The following is a 19,238-nucleotide window of genomic DNA, read 5'->3' on the forward strand; positions in this document are numbered from 1 at the left end:
TACTGTCAAAGGAGCAGATGAAGCATTCTAATATCATTGTCTTTCCCCCCATACATCAAATTTGGGTTCATGGTGCTTTGTTCCACTAGGAAAATGTGACTGTGGGATAAAGATGCCTAACATACATAAAAATGTGAGAATAATGTTAGAATCCTACCTTTGCATGAAATTATTCCGTGGATCTATGAAGCCTAATTTAAAATAAGGCCTTCCAGTCTGATTTCTACATCAGTTTTTGGGGTGTTCTCATGGCACAGCTGACATCCAGCTCTGTCCAAGCAGGACTGTGCTTCAGTTTCTTTAGTTCAGATATCCATGTTTTGTTCAGAGCTCTGCACAAAGCAGTAACAAATGCTTCTCATTTCTCCCCAAAGGGGGATGTCATGGAGGTAATCAGATCCTTGGAAGCAAGCTGCTTGCCTGCTTGTACAGATCAACTAGCCCAGAGAGATCTGGCTTGCCAGTCGGTGTCAAAGCACAGCCAGGAGAGGGAACTGAACAAAAATGCACTATAAAAGCAAATACTTTCCCTGAAAAAACCCACACCACTACCCAAAAAAGACCAGACACGTGATGTTCAGGAAGCACAGGCTAAGGGAGATCCCTGCTGGTAAGAGGATGAAATGCATACAACCCATTTTGAAACATCATTCACCTGCTACCAGAGTTTTGTCTCACATCTGAAGCCAAAACCATGCTACGTTTACCTTGTATTCAGTCTGGAACCAGCCTCCTGCTCCTAACAATAGTGCTGTCCCACCTACACAGCACAGACTGCACAAGAGCAGCTGTTTGGTGGGATAAGGGGGAAATCCAGGCTCCATTTCACCATGTTTATCAAGGATAAAGATTCCAAACACACTTGAATCATCATTCTGCTGAAGCAAGGCTGATAGACATGTTTCTACAGCTTCCTCTGTCGCAGAAGAGGAGGGGGACAGGACCCAGTTGTTTTCCCACTCACTGACACCAGCCATGTTTTCTACCACATGACAGACTTTAGGTATCATCCCACTTAGGCAGTAACTTTTCTCAGGGAAATGATGTATCTCATCTACTCATTGCCATTAGTAGCAACATTCAACAATTAATCAACCAACACTGGACATTTGTGTATCAAAAAGATGGAACAAAATAAACCAACAGATCTTGTCTCAGCTTGTCTGCACATTACATTAAACACCTACCCAAACATTTCAACAGCCACAAGTTTCAAGAGACACAAACCAGGAACAAATCCTAACTATGGTGGACTACCAAAAAGATACACCTGGGGACAAGCTTCAGCTCAAAAAAAGGTTAGAGACTAGATGAGAGATACAGACTTCCAGACCCTGAAAATGACTAAGCAAAGAAAGCAAGAGAGTTAAAATGAACATCCAACAAAGGACAACATATTTCACAAGATACTGACATTAGGAAGAGGGTCAATTTTCCCCTTACAAATGACATAATTGAGAGTAACAGACATTTCCAGTGGCTCAGAAAACAAATTTAATTGACATATAGAATGAAGAAGAAAAAAACAATACAGTTTTGTGTGGGTTTTTTTAAAAAAGAAACTTTATTACAAATCTGTGGATTTAAGAAAATACCCCAAAACTGTCCAGGTAGTATGAAAAAATGCTGTCATCCTATTCACAGTTACCAGTTTCCTCCAACAAACATCACATACAAAAATGGATAGAAACCGTGGCAATTCTTTTTGGTGACATTAGTCAGGTATTTCTAACTCTAAACCCTCTGCTGACAGCTAAGATGTTGCTGGCAGCTCAAGGGAATGATTCAGTTGCACTGTTGTTGAAAACTGGAAGTTTGGCTGAAAAGGCTATATACATATACACATACTGTATTTGACAACACAGGTAACCCATGGCAAGCAAAAGATGAGTCCAGCACAATGCTTAAGTCTATAAAAACCTGGCGAGCCAGGGAATGTGTCTATATGGTATTAAGTTACTCACTATGCTCTGGTTCCCCTTTTCTTTTACATCTCAAACCTAATAAAGACCAATTGTTTTCACTCTCATGTAAAGGAACAGTGAAACTGACATGTTGCTATACTGTCTTTTCAGAAGATGCCAGCTGCACTGCATGCAAGCATGGGATCTAAAAATACAGAGCAGTTAAAACATAACGTGATTAAAAGTGGGATTTTCAGAAGACTGTGGACTGAATTTACAGCAAGTGACCTAACACCTTAAATTCCCCTGAAAAACCAAAGCTAGTGTGGCATGTCTCATGTCATTCACAGATAACTGGTAAGAGACGTGAATGAGGAAAGATCTGTCGGATACAAGTTACACTCCTAAGACACAGGAACGAGGAAAGGTCTGTCTGATACATGGTATACTCCTAAACTGAAGTACAGACTGTTTTAAAAGAGAATAAAGTTTGCAAGTAAACCACAGATTAAACCCAAACCTGCCCTACAACTCTAACTCTGGATAACTGGCTGCAATGTTGGAAGCTGCAGCACAGACCACTGGTACAAACATACTCTAAAAGCCTTTAAAATGCACAGCACCCAGACACCACAACTCAGAGCTGCAGCATGGACGAGACTTCAGTGTAGGAAGTGTGAAGATTTTAAAGGAATACAGTGAAACCTTTCTGCTACAACACCTGCTCAAGGTACCAATATGATCTAAAAGGGGAAAAAAAAACCAAAAGGCAAAAAGCTCCAAACAATTCTGTATAATTGAACTCTGTCTTTACCAGGTGCTTGAAGGTCTGTAGGCAGAGGACATCTGAGATTTCCTATGTTAAATCCTGCTTTTCCCAACAGCAAATTGGAAGAAATCAGCATCATGTTACAAAACTCCTCAGTGCATTTCAGTCACATGACTGTTTCAACTGAAGTTGAAAAGCACAGAATCAAGAGTGATTAAAAGAAACCTAGAACAGCTGCAGAAGAGCAATTGCAAACGAACAATTTCTCATCAACAGAGCAAACAGGATGGAAGATACAGAACTAAATCCACAGTAATTTCCCTCCCCCTGCAGACCAGATCAACACTGAGTTAACAAGGGCTACCTAGCACATTTCTTGTTGGTAAGGAGGTTGCTTCATTCTCCTGCATTTACTGAAAACCTGGTTTCTGAACCACTGTAATGAAACAGTCAAAACTCTTCATTCCAAAGAAGGAAAACATTTCATGTACATTCTCAGGTGTGAACCTTCAGGCTTGGGAAACGTTTCTGCAGATTGTCAGCCAGTGTCTGATCAGCCTCACGCAGGACTTCAAGGAAACTCTCCACCTGGAAATAAATTGCACACACACACATGAAAATAGGATACAAAATTCTTATACTTGGTATAGGGACTCTTTCTGTTTCTGAACCTTTCCAGCATTAGCCACCTGCCTCCCAAACCCACAATTTCAGCTGGGCTACATTTGGAAATATTATCACCTCCCCCAAACTGTTACTTTGTTGTCTAAAAATACACAAAGAAAAGCTCCCTATGAAAAATATTTAGAACTATTTTCTATAAAAATTGACAAAACCATTTTCAGCTAGCCTAAGTTTGCAGACTTCCATCCGTTTCAGCACAGTTTGACACTTGTATCAGCTGATGATCTAAGCAAAACTCTGGCTGAAGTAAGCCAGAAGAGACACAGGGGACAAAGCTGCCCAGAATGGCATATAATCTGTGTCAGAACAATTGTGTCCTGCTTCTGCATCTGAGTCTGAAAGGTCTTGCCACTCAAGCAGTAATTCCTACAGGAGGTTAGGAAGGACACTGAAACACTTGAATGTGTCCAGAGAAGGGCAACAAGGCTGGGGAGAGGCCTTGAGCACAGCCCTATGAGGAGAGGTTGAGTGAGCTGGGATTGTTTAGCCTGGAGGAGGCTCAGGGGTGACCTCATTGCCCTCTACAACTACCTGAAAGGTGGTTGTAGCTGGGAAGGGGTTGGCCTCTTCTCCCAGGCAACCAGCACCAGAACAAGAGGACACAGTCTCAAGCTGTGCCAGGGGAGGTTTAGACTCGAGGTGAGGAGGAAGTTCTTCACCGAGCAAGTCGTTCACCATTGAAATGGGCTGCCCAGGGAGGTGGTTAAGTCATCAGCCCTGGAGGCGTTCAAGAGGAGACTGGACGTGGCACTTGGTGCCATGGTCTAGTCATGGGGTCTGTGTTGATAGGTTGCACTCGATGATCCTCGAGGTCCTTTCCAACCTAAGTGATACTGTGATACTCACCGATGCAAAATACAATGGTAAGAGGTTCTGAAATGCACAGGAACATGTCTGCTCATTTAAATGTCCCTGGTGTAGTCCTTCCAATGTATTCTCCTGGGAAATAAAAAAATAAATACTTCTTTTTTGGAAGAACAAACTCAAAACTGTGCCCACAGTGCCTACAGTATGTGCTCTGTTCACAAAAATGAATAGAACCATCAGAACTACCGTTGTCAGAGAGTGCCAGGCATAGCCAATACAGTAAGGGGTGAAAGCACACACAATGCAAGTCTTTTAATCCAAGTACTGCCATATGAAAAAAGCCCAGCTAAGAAGTTCATGTGTTGATATTCTCCCCTTTTCTTAAATAAATTTGCTTTCATTCAGAAGAAATGGTGACATACACCTAGAGAATTTACCATGCAGAATCTTGGCCCTGAAGGCAGACAACACAATCTGTGTCCCTGGCATGGGACACACATGTTACTACTCACTTTCTGATTGACTCTAATGAATTTCCACTATGCAACTTCACTTCCACAGAAAAAATGCACACATTCATCTCTTTTTTCTTACCCATCCCGCAAGAAACTTAGAATTTAGTTTACCTTGGTCAGTTCTTGAAGCATATTGGAAAGTAATTCACAGCAAATGTCCTTCAAAATTTTTAAATGGAAATCCTCCTCATTTAGATCAGCCTTTCCAGTCTCTTCTTGCTCAGACTCCTTTGAGTTATCAACAGATCTCTTCCCACAGTCCTCCATGTATTGCAAGATACGAATCAAGCTCCCAATCAGAGGCATATCTAGTATAAAGTAATGGAAATTTACAAAGTAAATGGAAGTTCAACAGTGAAAAAATTTCCCCATCCCTTCAAGGCATTAGAATTTTGGAACATACCACAAGATCTCATACAAAAGCTATAGGAATGTGTGTTCTGGCAGTGTTTTGTCAAAGACTGTTTTAAAGGAGCAAGTTGAAATGTAGTTGGAAACCCAAACTGGTTTTTCTGCAACCTGTATCTATGAAAAGTATATACCAGTGGTAAGGAATACAAGAAGGAAAATGTTTCTAGAAGTAACTCAGGAGAGACTAGTTTGTTAAATTCACATCTAGATAATCCCACCTGGTAAATCAAACTGCCACAACCTTTCTCTGCTGTAGATGAACCTGACTCACGTCCTTGAGAAAGATTTGTAACTCGAAAGGACTCGTCAATGAATTGAAAAGTAACAAGTGATAAAGATGGATCTATGTAAGGGCAGAATCTCCCTCCACTAAAAAAATATTACCTCTTATTTTAGCAGAGATGAACTCTGCAGTTTTCATTCATTTACTCAATGGAGAAGACTGAATCTGTAGATTCTCTTACTGTAACTCTTCAAAGATAGCCAGGAAGTGAACTTTGAGCTAGCTGTGATTTTTAGAGTCATCACTAAAGAGGCTTTCTGCCTTCATACATGTAACTGACTTTTGTGTTCTGATCTCTAGTAAACAGGAATACATTAACCATCTTTCCTCCCACATACATAAAGGCAATTCTGAAAATAACTTTGTTCTAACAAAAAGAATAGAAAAAAATCACAACTTGCTTTTCCTCATCTTGGTGTATTCTTGTTCTGTCTGGGAAGCAAACATAGCAGACAGCACAGACAAAATAGAGGCCAACAGAGTCTTCTGCTCCTGCACAATGATCGGTGGATCGTCCGGCTGGCAAAGCTCATGGCAAACAAGGTCATAAAGCAAACTCCAAGTCTCTTTTCCTCCATCAGGAGCCTGCACTTGAGAAAGAAAGAGAACCCACCAAGCCAGCAAATTTAATCCAAGTACATGAATTATTTTCTTTCCCCATTGAATATCTGCTCATCCGGAAGTTACTTGGTCCCACCATATGTAGCAATTCAAGTGTCTTACCAATAGCCTGAACGCCCTCATCCACCGTGGTCAGGAGCTGCAAAATATGCATATAAACATCAAGTCCTTCCGGATTATCTGATCTACACAGGGCAAACAGAAAACAAATTACACACCTGATTGCTGAGTTTCTATTGTGTGTGTTTTGGACACACAGAAGACTATCAGCAATCACTGCCATTCTCTTTGCTAGCCAAGTGACTCATTTCAGAACTGAAGTACAGGAAAATACATTCTAGTGATCTGTCCAACTATGCAGCTCCCACTGAAATCAGGGTGTTCACTCACAGGCCTACACAAAGTCAGGAGCCTGCCCAGCCGTGAAACTGAAAAGAAATCTGACATACCGGACTTGTTTGGCTGCTTCAAGTATACAAGGCACAATCTTAAAATCTGGAAGTTCTTCAGGGGAATCATCTACAGATGGTCCCACAGACCGACAACTGCCATTTTTAATCCAGTTTAACATTAGCTCTTCATCTAGATCAAAGAGTTTGTCCACCACTTCACCCACTTTTACCAGCAATTCGACTGCACGAGAGAGAATGTACAAATTTCAAGAAGGCTAAAAACAAAAAACAAAACCTAGCTCACAAAAGGCTAATGTACAAAAGATCACTAAGGAGTGACCACTAATTCCCATCTTGTTTTGGCAACTTACCATTTGTAGAGCTGGACATGATAAAGCAAACACAGTCGTACACAGAAGGGTTTTCTCGGATTCTCTCCACCCAGACATTGGCCACCTCAGGCTGGGAGAGGCAAGTTAACAACAACCTAGGCAAGAATTGCCCATTTAACAAATCAGAAGCCAATTCATTCACTTTAGCTGTACAAGTGTAATTCCAAAACACCGAGCATGATGTGACAGAAACAGCAATCTAGTTCACAGCAAATTGATTCCAGAACAAGATGGACATGATGAAAGGTTAGGATGAGGGGACAATAAAATAGTGAGCCCACTTCTCCGTTTTCTTCCCAGAAACACAGCAGAACTACAGTAATGATGTATTAATTTCCAAGATGTCCTACCTGCTTGTTTCCAGAAGAGTTGGGGAGTCTGAATCGCACAAACGTTGCAACAGCACTTGGCTTTAAGAAGCAAATGCAAGACAAACGTTAATAAAATCCACCTGTATTCTTTAAAAAGTCATAAAAAGCTCATTTCATTGCTGCAACCATGTTCTGAGATCAAAGCTGGCTCCTCCTGACTGTGCACTCATTTGCAGCGTTGCAAGAGGGCCAAAATTAGAAACTAAAGATTCAAGTCAAAGTCTGGTGATTAAACAACAACAAAAAATGGGAGTGGTCTCTATCCTTTTTTTTCCCCTTCAGTGAACACTCCCCACACAAATATGGTCAGTCAGAAAGGTGTGAACAAAGATAAGACAAGGCAGGCACTCTTAATCCCTTCTGTAACATTTATTTCACGAGTGTAAGTCCAGAAAAGCAGTACTCATGCATATATATAAAGCACATACACACTTACCCAAGATTCTCATCTTTACTGATGGACATGCATATGTCTTGGAAACAGGCCATGTTTCCTAATATTCCCACACAGATTTCCTGAAAAGTCAAAACACAGTATAATGAGGCAACTGCAGTGTAGCTCATGGCTTTATTTCCACAGCCATAAGACAAATCCAGGAGTTGGGGCTGTTCAGTCTGCAGAAGAGAAGGCTCCGAGGTGACCTAATTGTCGCCTTCCAGTATCTGAAGCAGGCCTACAGGAAGGCTGGGGAAGGACTTCTCAGGATCTCAGGTAGTGATAGGACTAGGGGGAATGGAATGAAGCTGGAGGTGGGGAGATTCAGGCTAGATGTGAGGAGGAGGTTCTTCACCATGAGGGTGGTGAGACCCTGGAATGGGTTGTCCAGGGAGGTGGTCGAGGCCCCGTCCCTGGGGGTGTTTAAGAGCAGGCTGGATGGGGCTCTGGCCAGCCTGATCTAGTGTGGGGTGTCCCTGCCCATGGCAGGGGGGTTGGAACTAGATGATCCTTGTGGTCCCTTCCAACCCTGAATGAAACTGTGAAACTATGAAATGTAACAAAGGCTGAAAGACGTTTTTGAGTTTGATTTCCAAGTTCTTATGACCAACTGTTTCAAGACCAAGATACAGATCTTTTCTAATAGCCTAAAATACACTTGTGATCAGGTACTGGTCAGATATGGAGGTGTTGAGGTATTGCATAAAAGCAAATATATCTTGAAATCAACTTGGCTTGCATATTCTAGGTAAACTCTTCTGAAGCTAATCTGGCATCTGTTATTAAAGCAACAAAAAGTCTAAGAACAACACTATCACCATCTAGTCTTGCAAAGAGAAGGCTGAGAGGGGATCTTATCAACATCTATAAGTAGCTGAGGGGTGGATGTCAAGACGAAGGTGATGGTCTCTTTTTGCTGGTGCCAAGTGATAACACAAGGAAGAGAGGCTACAGGCTAGAACACAGGAGGTTCCACCCCACTTTGAGGAGACAATTCTTTGTGGTGAGGGTGAGAGAACACTGGAGCAGACTGCCCAGAGAGGTTGTGGAGCTGTCTTCTCTGGAGACGTTCAAAACCTGCCTGGATGCATTCCTGTGCACCCTGCTCTAGGTGACCCTGCTTTGCCAGGGAAGTTGGACTCTTTGGAGGCCTCTTCCAACCCCTAACATTCCGTGATCTATCACTGCTCCTTCCTCCTCACACTCTTTCCCTGTTCCTCCCATGGGAAAGAGTCCTCCATGAACTTCAGGAACCATTTTGTGTTTTCTCCTTGTTCCCCTAATGTATTCAAACATGTAATGGGAGGAGGAGAGGTGTATGTGCAAATGCCTGGACAGAGCTATCTACTATTGCTATTAATATGGGATAACTTTTTGATGGTTGATACTTACAATAAGACGAGGGCATTTTGACTTGGCAAAAACTCCCATGAATATATCAGGGGCATTGAACTCCAGAAGAAATAAAGCAACATCCTGTGGAGAAAGTATGGAAAAGTAAATGGTCTTCTACAATTTCCAAATGAAAAATCAAACCTTTTCTCCCAGCACAAGGTCTGGACCACAGACATGTCAAACTCACCTCAAGAGATCAGTTAGTACCCATAATCCTTACTTTCAATAAGAGAAGATCAGCAAGCCCCTAGGGTGATTCAGGATGACAGTGATTTGCTATACAATGGATCAAAAAGTCACAGTTTCTTTTGCTCTATCTCAACAGGTTAGAGACACTAAGTCAGAACTCAGCATATATTGTGTTTAGAGACAGTGACATCACCCAGGCATACAACAAGGGAAAGAATTACCATTAGCATTTGATCAGATCATACAAAAAATTAATTTTACCATATTAAAACACAAGGTTAATTCTCTGTTTAGAAAGACACATAACAGCACTGCAGGATCCATCAGACACCTAGAGGGAAGGTCGGGCACACCACCTTGCCTCTTTTACATTCACATACAGTACTGCATTCCATCCTCAGACAGCAGCGTGGAGCCCAGCACTTGGATGCAACAGAAGGATGCTTGTGCAAACTAGCGCTGGGGTCTAGAGTGCACATCAGGTACTTGATCATCTTGAGAAGCAGCCTTCACAATGAGCCCTTTCCCCACTCCTGCCCTGCCTAAAGGCTCATAGCACACTGTCAGCCAAACCAGAGAACAATCAATACTACCAAAGTCAGAAAGCTGACCGAGCCCGACTAATTCTGTGCCTTCTCCCACTTCCAGCAGGATTCTGACTGAAGATACCAGGCAAAAGCCGCTTGTAGTTGTGAACCACCCCGGATGCCTAGACTCCAGCACGTTGCTCCTACCTCGTCCATCGACATGTCCCACACTTTGCAAATGTCATTCTCCATCTCTTCGTCTAGCTCCGTCTGGCCTCGCTCAGGGCTCCCGGTGGGCTCCGTCTTCTCGGGGCTAATCACCTGAGAACAAGGAGGCGGGGGGTGCGCACGAGGGTACGGCGGCACGCGAGCTGCGACCCAGAAAAACGCGGCAAAACAACAGCGACGACCGAGCGCTTCAGTCCCGGCTTAAACGCACGCACGCACACACCCCCCCACAAGTAGGAAACCGGTGTCTCCGGGGTCCCACCCGGCCCCGGCCTCCCCGCTCCCGGGCCCACCGGCCTCTTCCGCCACGGCGCCCCCAGGCTCGCACCTCGATGAGGCGGGTGAGGATGGTGAACAGCCAGTGCTTGCTGTACACCGTGTTCCCCACCGCGTCCCCCTCCTCCTCCTCCGCCTCGCTGGACGGCGGCGAAGGGTTCCGGTCCATAGCGGCCCGCCACCGCCACAGCCGCCACGGCGACAGAGAACTGGCGGCGGCCAGAGCGGAACCCGGGCGGCGCCCACAGCACCCCCTGACGGAGCGGGGCGGCGAGCGGCCCTCGGCCTGCTCACTGCAGGCTGGTCGCCCCTAGAGGCCGCGCGGGCCGGGCGCGGGCCTGTCCCGGCGGTAGCTGCCGCCCCGCCCTCCGCGGAAAGCTCCCGGATCAGCCGAGGGAATGAACGAGACGCCCGCCCCTCGGCAGCGCCCCCGTGATGTCCGCCTAGGGGGCGCCCGCCCGCTCTCCTCGACATCGTGGCTGTGACTTGAGGGACCCCAGCGCCAGAAGGAAAGCCAGAAGCTGTGTTGTGGAGAAGTCCTTTATTGGGCAGCACAGAGTGGGTGTAAGTGGGGAGGGGAGCGCTAGTATTTGCTGGGCAGGCCCGCAGGTCTGTAGCGGTTGGGGTCTCCGCCGTTTCTGCCCCACGCATTGGCCTCCTGGTCGGCTCGGGTGTCCTCCGCGCCTCTGCCACTCACACCGCCTTGCCAGTTTTCCCGGGCATCACTAGCAGGACAGAAAAAGAGCCAGCTGAACCAGACAGCATTTAACTGCACTTCCTGCTGATGTCTTTACTCATGGTAGACTAGCTTTTCTGCAGGACTTCTCAACGTGAGATTCAGGCGCTCAGGGTAATTCAGGACCATTGTGTCAGGAAGTGAACCACCAAGGAAAGAGAGCTCCTTATCACCAGTACTGCAGAGGTAAGGAATCTACCTTCTTGGAAGGACAAGAAGACTTATGCTCAATTCTTTACAGTGAAGGTGGTGAGATAATCAGAACGGGTTGCTCAAGGAAGCTGTAGCTGTGCCTTCCCTGGAAGTGTTCAAGGCCAGGTTGGACAGGGCCTCTAGCAACCTGGTCTAGTGCAAGTTGTCCCTGCCCGTGGCAGGGCAGTTGGGGATAGATGATCTTTAAAGCCCCTTTCAATCCAAACTAGTCTGTGATTCTGTATGGGAGGAGAGGCACCTTTCCTATGGAGGCAAGCTGCTCCGACATTAACTGCTTCCCCTCTACTGTCCTAGGTCAAAAGCTGAGTACAAGTCAAAAAGACTTCACTGCAACTGGAGTGACTAGATCCATAGTGGCTCACTGTTGACAAGCCAAATCAGCTCCTTTACCTGATGACTCTGGCTGCCCAAGCACCGCCGGGTCCCCTCCGGGCAGCGTCGTAGTTCCCACGAGCGTGGAAGTACTTGTCGGAATTCTTGAAATTTGCCTCACGCATGTCCCTGTATGCTCTGAACATATCCCATGCCCCTGGGGAAAGCAGAGACATTGACAAGATCTTGACTTTATTTATCCCAGAAACAGTGAAGTACCATTTCAGCCAGGAGCTGAAAGGCCCAAGCAGCAGTAGCACAGAGGCAGTCCTGCACACTGGCCTTTGCACAGAGTGGGTGCCTACAGAAAGGGCCTTTAGAGGCTTATCAAGGTTCTCTTCCAGCAGCAGAAGACAGCAGGATCCCTGATAGGGGGCTGCAGACCTCCCAGATCTGAGGTCTGTGTCTACTGACTGGCAGTAAGCTATGCTGGGGCAGGAGGCTCCTGAGAGAAAGGCCTGTGGAACAGCAGCTTACCTCCCATTGCATCCCAGGCAAATCGTCCCCCAGCAAGGATGTCAGCACTTGCACACAGAGCAAGGGACAGCAACACAAGGCAGACGCAGAGCCTCATGGTTCCTGGCTCAAGCCTGACACAGAGCTGTGAGACAGAGATATGAGCAGTTCTGGAGCGCCTTTTGACAGATTGCTGACACAGCAGCCATCACACCTGTAGCTGTGCTTAGGCAGCTGCTCCAGGGCTGATGGCTAGTGATGCTCTCTGCAACCACAAGCTCAGTTAAGAACACATCAAGAGAGTCAGATGGACATGAGAAACTTGCATTCTAGCATTCCCAGCTGCTCTTATTGTGAGTATAAAGAAGTCCCACATGGTAAGCATTAGTCCTGTTCCCAAAAGCCAGCTAAACCCACTGCATATAGCTCACCAATTCAGAATGTCACTTACCACTGCAGAAAGGCAAAGCCAGAGGAAATTGAGCTTGTCTTGTGTGCTCTCAGACTCACAGAGGGTATATATAAGGAATTCAAACCCCTTAAAAGAGGAAACTGGAAGGGATATCAATGAGTGGGAATTTCCCCCCACACTCCCTTACACTGTCGTTACGGTAAGCCTGTCTTTGCCCTTACTGAAGGTTCATTAGCTCCTGTTGCACAATTTTTTAGGAAACACGTGTTCCTTCTCCCTCTCCTGCCTGTGAACCTGATGCTTAACAATATTTGCAGCTCAGTTACTGCAGCAGCTAGAGTGAAGAGTTTTGCTGCAACTTTCTTCACAGAACTTTGTTCTGCTGGCCGCCAGTGGCCCTGTTTGTCACCTTTTTGGTCTTAATTAAAAAATAACAATTAAAAACCCCCCACTGTAAAATGATTCATTTAAACTGAGGTACAGGCTCACTCTAGAACAGAGCATTGCCTTCAGAGCTGACTTAAAAGTACTTTTCCCTACAAAAGGTCAGACATTGTGGACCTTAGAGAATATTTCTGAGTCTTCTGTTGTTTTACATTCTCTCCAGATCACAATTTTCTGCACAGGGCACACACATGAGGATAATTAAAGAAGGCAGGTACTGGAAGAGAGCTTTGGACAATCTCTGATTGCTTCCCCTTGACTTGTATCCAACAAGGAGGGCAGCAGCAGTGCTGACAGTACTGGAGTTGACATAAAGCCCCAGCTTTGTGCTCCAGCATGTAACTAACAGCTTTCCCGTACCCTCTTGGCCTGCTTTCCGGGTCACAGCCCTTGACCCACAGAAACAATCTGCAGCCAGAACTTTTGTTTTTGCAACTGAAAGAGGCTAGGGTTTGAATGGAGTGTTCCCTTCTGGCCTAGCACTAAAACACAGTGTACACACACTAGATAAACACAACACATATAGGAACACCTGGGAGACCTCTCTGGGTTTGTACAGTCTAATACAGTTAAGATAAAAAGCAACCTCAATCTGGTTGCCCTTTAATGCAAGCTAAATTCTTCAAACATTTGGCAATGTTGGCATTTTGTTATCTAAGTAAGTATCAGATTGGGGAGGCATGAGGTGAATTCCCAGACTGGGCACAATTATTCCTTCTTTTGGGAAGTAGCAGAACCTTATCCAAGTTTAAATGAACAGTAATTCACTTGAACAATTTTGCCATGCTGCTGTAGGGAATATTTACTAGCAGTGGCCTCAGTCATGTAGAACAACTGCACACTTGTCTCTCTTCAATTTAATTTCACAATCCCTTCACCTTAGCCTTGTCAGATAAAACCACATATCAAGGATAGGAAACAGTGATTTTCCAACGCTTCTTTCAAGGAGTAAATTCTTTGTCTTTATTGACAGCCAAGTTGAAATCATCAACACAAGCTCTCTTCAGACACCAAATCTGAACAAACACTTCTCATTGTGTTACCTGTATGACCATTCTGACACAAAATTAATGTGTACACACAACTCTCAGTGTGCTAGAGCAGAAATATCTCTTTGTTTCCTGCAGCATTTTGCCAGCCTTGGGATTACTTGAGGCACAACTTTCCTCTCGTTTTACGTTCGGAAAGTGGTTTCCTGTTGACTGTCCTTCTTTAACTCTTCTTTCTACACATGTGGAGAAAGAGAAAAATCCTTTCCTGCTTGTCCAGAAGACTGTTCAATGATACTTGTCAACAATATTAGGAAAATATTAGGAAAAATTTTTTTGCTGAAAGAGTGGTCAGGCATTGGAACAGTCTGTCCAGGGACGTGGAGTCACCATCCCTGGAGGTGTTCAAGAAATGTGGACATGGCACTTGGAGACAGTTTAATGACCATGGTGGTTAGATTGAAAGTTGGACTTGATGACCTTAGAAGGCTTTTCCAACCCAAACAGTTCTATGATTCTGTGAGTGAACTGAGTGGTTTCCAGCAGAATGCAGTTTGACACACCATAGCCGCTCCATTTCCCTCATTGCTGTGCTATATGTGATCTATTGCTGTCTGTTGGCACAATCTTTCTGCCTTCCCTCTGCTGCTGCGTTGTTAGGGCTTCTGGGCACACTGATTTATGAGCTCCCTCAATTTGCAGTCTTTAGTCATCTGTGGGTGCTTCTCTTCCCCTCCTCTATGGTATTGCTGAGTGTATTGTGCAGTATGTCAATTCCAGACCTGCCAGTCTGAACGTGGAGAGCCGAAATACAAACTGACAGACCAGTCTGCCAGGAGGTGACCACAGCCACAGCTGGGCCAGAGTGGTCTCGATCTGCTGAGCCAGTGGCTATTTATTGAGGACTTTGTACTTGGTTTAATTCCCTTTCCCACAGCCTACCACCCCTAAATCACACTGGTTTGTCTTTTTCTAACATGTTTTTTAACCCAACTGCTTTTCCCATCCACTTCAAAGATGCAGCATTTTGTTATCTCTACTTCCACCTTCCTCACATGATTTGAGGTACAACAAAATGTTCCACCACTTATCAGCTCTGGGGCTCCTACACAGATGTGAAGACCATCTAAACATTTTCTTAGCTACTCTGTTTGGGTTCCCACACTCCTCAGCATGCTTCTCATGCTCTAGGCCTTTTGTCTTGTCATACTGGTCGAATCCAGCCACCCTCAGTTTGCATTAGGCCAGTTGGTGCTCTAGCTTATCTCTGCTGCTAGGCAATTGAAATCCCATTAATGTGCCACCCACCTTCCATACTCCCTCTTGGCAGTTCTTTCCTCTGCATCTTCTCAGTCTGGCCCCTACAAGATTTTATATACTTGTTCTTTTATCCTGTGGAATTCATGCTGGAAATACTCAGAAGATTGTGCTTGTGAAGGCAAAGCCTCAACTGCAGTACCCTGAAGGGGAAAAGTGTATTCTAACAGTGCCATCACATGGACAGCAAAAGCACCTTGTCTTTTAGTCTACACAGCTTGAATGAGATAGCTGAATCAGAGAAGAGTTGCAGTGATCCAAAAAGTTTCAGTCAGCCTGCAAGAACACACGCCAGTGCTGAAGAACAACCTGAAACTGGCATGGGGATCTGTAAAGTGCTTTGCCATCTTATTATGGATTTACAGAGTCACATATAGCATTGGGTTGGAAGGGACCCTTAAAGATCTACTTGTCCATCCCCTCTGCAGTGAGTCAGGACACCTCCAACTAGATCAGGCTGCCCATGTCTCCAGGGACAGGGCCTCAACCATATCCCTGGGAAACCTCTTCCAGTATTTTGCGGCTCTTGTTGCTCCAGTTTCAAACCATTGCTCTTCTTCCTATCACCACAGGCCCTTCTAAACAGTTCTGCCCAAGCCTTCCTGATAGGTGCCCTTCAGGTATTGAAGTCACCCCAGAGTCTTCTCTTCTCCAGGTTGAACAGCATCCATTCTTTCAGCCTGTGTCCGTAGGAGAAGTGTTCCAGCCCTCTCATCATTAGGTTACTGTCTATACCATGTAAATAAGAACAGAGAAATAAAAACTGATGTCTCACTACAGGATGGTGCTCTGGCACTGAAACAGGATAGTACTGCACTTGGGTAACAACAACCCCATGCAGTGCTCCAGGGTTGGGGCAGTGATTGGAAAGCTCTGGTTTGAAACTAGAGCAGGTTAGCTTTAGGTTCAACAACAGGAGAAGACTCTTCACAATGAGGGTGGTGAGACACTGGAACAAGTTGTGTAGCGATGTGGTTGAGGCCCTGTCCCTGGAGACATTCAATATAAGACTTGTTGGGGCCCTGAGCAACCTGCTGTGTTGGAAATGTCCCTGCTAACTGCAGGGGGATTGGACAAGATGACCTTTTAAGGTCCAGCCCAGTACATTCTGTGATTTTGTGGAGGAGTCCCCATCTCTGGAAGTGCTTAAAAACTGTTTCGATGAGGAGCTTAGGGACATGTTGTAATAGTTGTGTGCAAAGAGATGTGAGGTTATGGTTGGGCTCGATGATCTCAAGGTTTTTTCCAGCTAGGCGGTCCTGTGGTAGAGTTCTCAGTGAGGGGAACTACGACTCCCATGATGCCCCGGTGCGCGGCATGGCGGGCTGGGGGCAGAACCAGCCAGCGGGGCGCGGTGAGGCGGCCAATGGGGAAGGATGGTTTGGATTTGAAGGGAGCGGAGGCCGTGCTGCTGTTACGGCTCCCGGACCTCAGCACCTGGTGCGTGTGGCGGCGGGTTCGAGCAGGCGGCGCCGGCGGAGCCTTCTTCGGTAGTTGCTGACGGGGCGCGGGGTCCCTTGCCCTGGCGTGAGGGAAGAAGAGCCGGTGGAGGCGAGCTGAGGACGAACCGCCATTTCAGAGCACCGTAGCAAACGGCTTTTTCTCCCGCTTGGTGCCGCCCGGGGCGGGAAGGGGGTGGTGGTGTAGAGGGGTGTCTGCTCGCTTCCAGGCGGCGAGGAGCCTCCGCCACGCTCCTCGGCCCCTCCAGGCCTCCCTTCTCCACAGGGTGGTGGGACTCACATGTAATACCAGTCCGCTACAATTGCTCTCAGGTGAAGAGCCAAGGGGCCTGACTTGGCCTGTGGTGCCGCCGAGGTTACCCTCGGGCGGGGGTCGCCGCTCGCCAGCCTCGGAGAGGGCCGTAATGGCGGGGGGAGGAAGGGGGCGAGCACAGGTGGGGAGGGAAAAACTTAGCCTCTCCTGCTAGCATCGCCTGGCTGGGAGTCTCCGCTGTAAAGCATTGCTTAGCTTGTTTCGTATTGCTCCAGTGGAGGGCAGTTAAGAGCCCGATTCCCTCTAAAAGTTTGGGTTATAAATGGTGCTTGCTGCTGCACAGAAAGTGTGGTGGGTCAGCTAACGAATCGTGGAATCCCAGACAGGTTGGGGTGGGAAGGTGTCTTTAAAGCTCATCCAGTCCAAACCCCCTGCAGTGAGCAGAGACATCTGCAACTAGAGCAGGCTGCTTGGGGCCCCAAACAGTCTGCCCTGGAATGGTTCCAGGGATGGGGCATCTCCCACGTTTCTGAGCAAGCTGGTCCAGGATCTCGCCACTCTCAGTGTCAAAAATGTCTTCTTTCTCTCCACTCTAAATCCTCTCTCTGGTAGCTTAATGCCATGAAAACCTGTCGAGTTTGAGGTTAGTATCCAACGTAATGAATAAGTTCCTGATTTAGTTGTTTTTGTTGTTAAGTCAGGTTTCGAAGGGAGAAGCTGCCATGTCCCAGGATTGCAACGATGAGTGGGAGCTGCGCAAAGAGAACGTGCAGCCCCTCCGTCAGGGGCGGGTCATGGCCACCCTTCAGGAAGCCCTGGCTCAGCAGGAGACCTCTACCCACACTGCTCTTCAGCTCAAAAGACAGTAAGCAATGTTTTCACCCTTTCTGCTCATCTTCTTGCCTCCTTAGCAATTTTTCTATGTGTGTGTGTACCAATCTCATAGACATTAAAAAGAGCATAAGAGAGGTGTAGTAACTGATGTCAGTAAGTAACAAGGCTAGGCTGGATGGAGCCTTGAGCAGCCTGGTCTAGTGTGAGGTGTCCCTGCCTGTGGCAGAGTGTTGGAACTAGATGACCTTTAAGATTCTTTCCAATTCAAACTATTCTATGATGATTCTGTGAGTGGTGATGCTGTTCTCTAGGTATTTAGGACTATTTGCTGTTTGGACTCTTTTGTTGTCAGTAGAAGCTCAAGGTATTCCAACCTAGCCTATGTATCTTTTTTAATATGCCTATAAAATCATAGAATCAATAAGGTTGGAAAAGACCTCAAAGGTCACCAAGTCCAACCTGTCACCCAAGACCTCATGACTACTAAACCATGGCACTGAGTGCCACATCCAATCCCCTCTTGAACACCTCCAGGGATGGTGACTCCACCACCTCCCTGGGCAGCACGTTTCAATGGCTAACAACTCTCTCTGGGAAGAACTTTCTCCTTGCCTCCAGCCTAAACTTCCCCTGGCGCAGCTTGAGGGGGTGCGAGTGAGAGCAGAGGTCTTAGTTTGCAGTGTAGGAAAAAAAAAAACATCTTTACAATTATACAATTATTGGGTGGAGAATTAATATTTTAACCTCTTTTAGGGAATTTGAATCAGAAATCCGATTTTACTCTGGAGATGATCCCCTGGATGTCTGGGACCGGTGAGTTTCCTTTTATTTCAGAAGAAAGTGTGAAAGGTCTGATATGCTTGTAAAAGCTTGGGAAGAAACAATCTAACAAGGAAATTATTAGAAGATGAATTCTATAATGTGATCTTAGTAATGTGTTGTTACAATACTCAGCATTATTTCATTTCTTTTTACTAAATCTCCTTGTATCTTGTTGAGAACTGACTTCTGTGGACATATTCCACCTCCAGGTACATCAAGTGGACAGAGCAGACCTTCCCCCAGGGTGGAAAGGAGAGCAATCTTGCTGCAGTCCTGGAAAGGGCAGTGAAAGCCTTCTATGAACAGCAGAGATACTACAAAGATCCTCGCTTTCTTAACCTCTGGCTCAAGTTTGTGAGTGTTTGGTGAATGTGTCTTGGGTGCTGCATTTTCTCTGTGCTTGTCGTGTCATTTATGCAGAGAAGCTGATTATTGTAACAATAGAGTCCACAGGTTATATAGCAATACTAGAAATAACTCTCTGCAAACCTATTGCCTGGTCTTCTCATTTTCAGTAGGATCTTCAGGCCTTTTTATAATCATGTACTTTAGACTCCTACAAACTCCCTAGTGTTTTGCTTTGGAAGAGCTTGTTGCAATTAATGGAGCTTGCTTGTTAGTTCAAGGAGAAAAGTGATTTAAAGATGTGGTTTTAGGTGTTTGTGTGTCTTTGTGTCTTACCACTTACTTTTGCTTCTAACTGTCTTGAGTCTACATCCTATGCTTAATC

General features: G+C 45.8%; 3 protein-coding genes across 5 annotated transcripts in view; 1 reads left to right on the forward strand and 2 right to left on the reverse strand.

Moving 5' to 3' along the window:
* Positions 1-1,545: 1,545 nt before the first annotated feature.
* SAAL1 (serum amyloid A like 1) lies at positions 1,546-10,420 on the reverse strand. Its single transcript, XM_068148116.1, has 12 exons — positions 10,253-10,420; positions 9,904-10,017; positions 8,978-9,061; positions 7,586-7,665; positions 7,129-7,188; positions 6,758-6,873; positions 6,444-6,627; positions 6,097-6,179; positions 5,775-5,963; positions 4,791-4,987; positions 4,204-4,296; positions 1,546-3,261 (listed from the first exon to the last, which is right to left on the reverse strand). The coding sequence occupies exons 1-12, from the start codon at positions 10,367-10,369 to the stop codon at positions 3,169-3,171; spliced, it is 1,410 nt and encodes a 469-aa protein (XP_068004217.1). The 5' UTR covers positions 10,370-10,420; the 3' UTR covers positions 1,546-3,168.
* Positions 10,421-10,726: 306 nt separating this feature from the next.
* SAA4 (serum amyloid A4, constitutive) lies at positions 10,727-12,530 on the reverse strand. Its single transcript, XM_068148121.1, has 4 exons — positions 12,429-12,530; positions 11,999-12,122; positions 11,540-11,678; positions 10,727-10,925 (listed from the first exon to the last, which is right to left on the reverse strand). The coding sequence occupies exons 2-4, from the start codon at positions 12,093-12,095 to the stop codon at positions 10,784-10,786; spliced, it is 378 nt and encodes a 125-aa protein (XP_068004222.1). The 5' UTR covers positions 12,096-12,122; positions 12,429-12,530; the 3' UTR covers positions 10,727-10,783.
* Positions 10,921-19,238, forward strand: part of BUB1B (BUB1 mitotic checkpoint serine/threonine kinase B) — a 30,107-nt gene continuing 21,789 nt past the window's right edge. The window contains exons 1-4 of one of the 3 annotated variants that reach the window (XM_068148119.1): positions 10,921-11,122; positions 17,554-17,717; positions 18,440-18,499; positions 18,718-18,862. In XM_068148119.1, coding sequence (XP_068004220.1) covers positions 17,575-17,717; positions 18,440-18,499; positions 18,718-18,862 — 348 coding nt within the window. In that variant the 5' untranslated portion in view covers positions 10,921-11,122; positions 17,554-17,574. Of the gene's footprint in view, positions 11,123-16,582; positions 16,630-17,549; positions 17,718-18,439; positions 18,500-18,717; positions 18,863-19,238 lie in introns of those variants that run through there. The other 2 variants (XM_068148117.1, XM_068148118.1) reach the window with 2 other exon arrangements.

Source organism: Melanerpes formicivorus, unplaced genomic scaffold (assembly GCF_026170545.1).
Source record: "Melanerpes formicivorus ecotype bairdi unplaced genomic scaffold, bMelFor1.0.p_v2 SCAF_16, whole genome shotgun sequence".
Taxonomy (NCBI): Eukaryota; Metazoa; Chordata; class Aves; order Piciformes; family Picidae; genus Melanerpes; species Melanerpes formicivorus.

Excerpts from the sequence above, each read along its gene's own strand:
- SAAL1 (XM_068148116.1), bottom strand. The coding sequence starts at position 10,369 with ATGGACCGGAACCCTTCGCCGCCGTCCAGCGAGGCGGAGGAGGAGGAG. Across the intron at positions 7,666-8,977 it reads CAAAATGCCCTCGTCTTATT|GAAATCTGTGTGGGAATATT; the intron begins GTAAGTATCAAC and ends TTGACTTTTCAG. Across the intron at positions 5,964-6,096 it reads TGAGGGCGTTCAGGCTATTG|TGCAGGCTCCTGATGGAGGA; the intron begins GTAAGACACTTG and ends TTCTTTCTCAAG.
- SAA4 (XM_068148121.1), bottom strand. The coding sequence starts at position 12,095 with ATGAGGCTCTGCGTCTGCCTTGTGTTGCTGTCCCTTGCTCTGTGTGCA. Across the intron at positions 11,679-11,998 it reads TGCCTGGGATGCAATGGGAG|GGGCATGGGATATGTTCAGA; the intron begins GTAAGCTGCTGT and ends TGCTTTCCCCAG. Across the intron at positions 10,926-11,539 it reads TGGGCAGCCAGAGTCATCAG|TGATGCCCGGGAAAACTGGC; the intron begins GTAAAGGAGCTG and ends CTGTCCTGCTAG.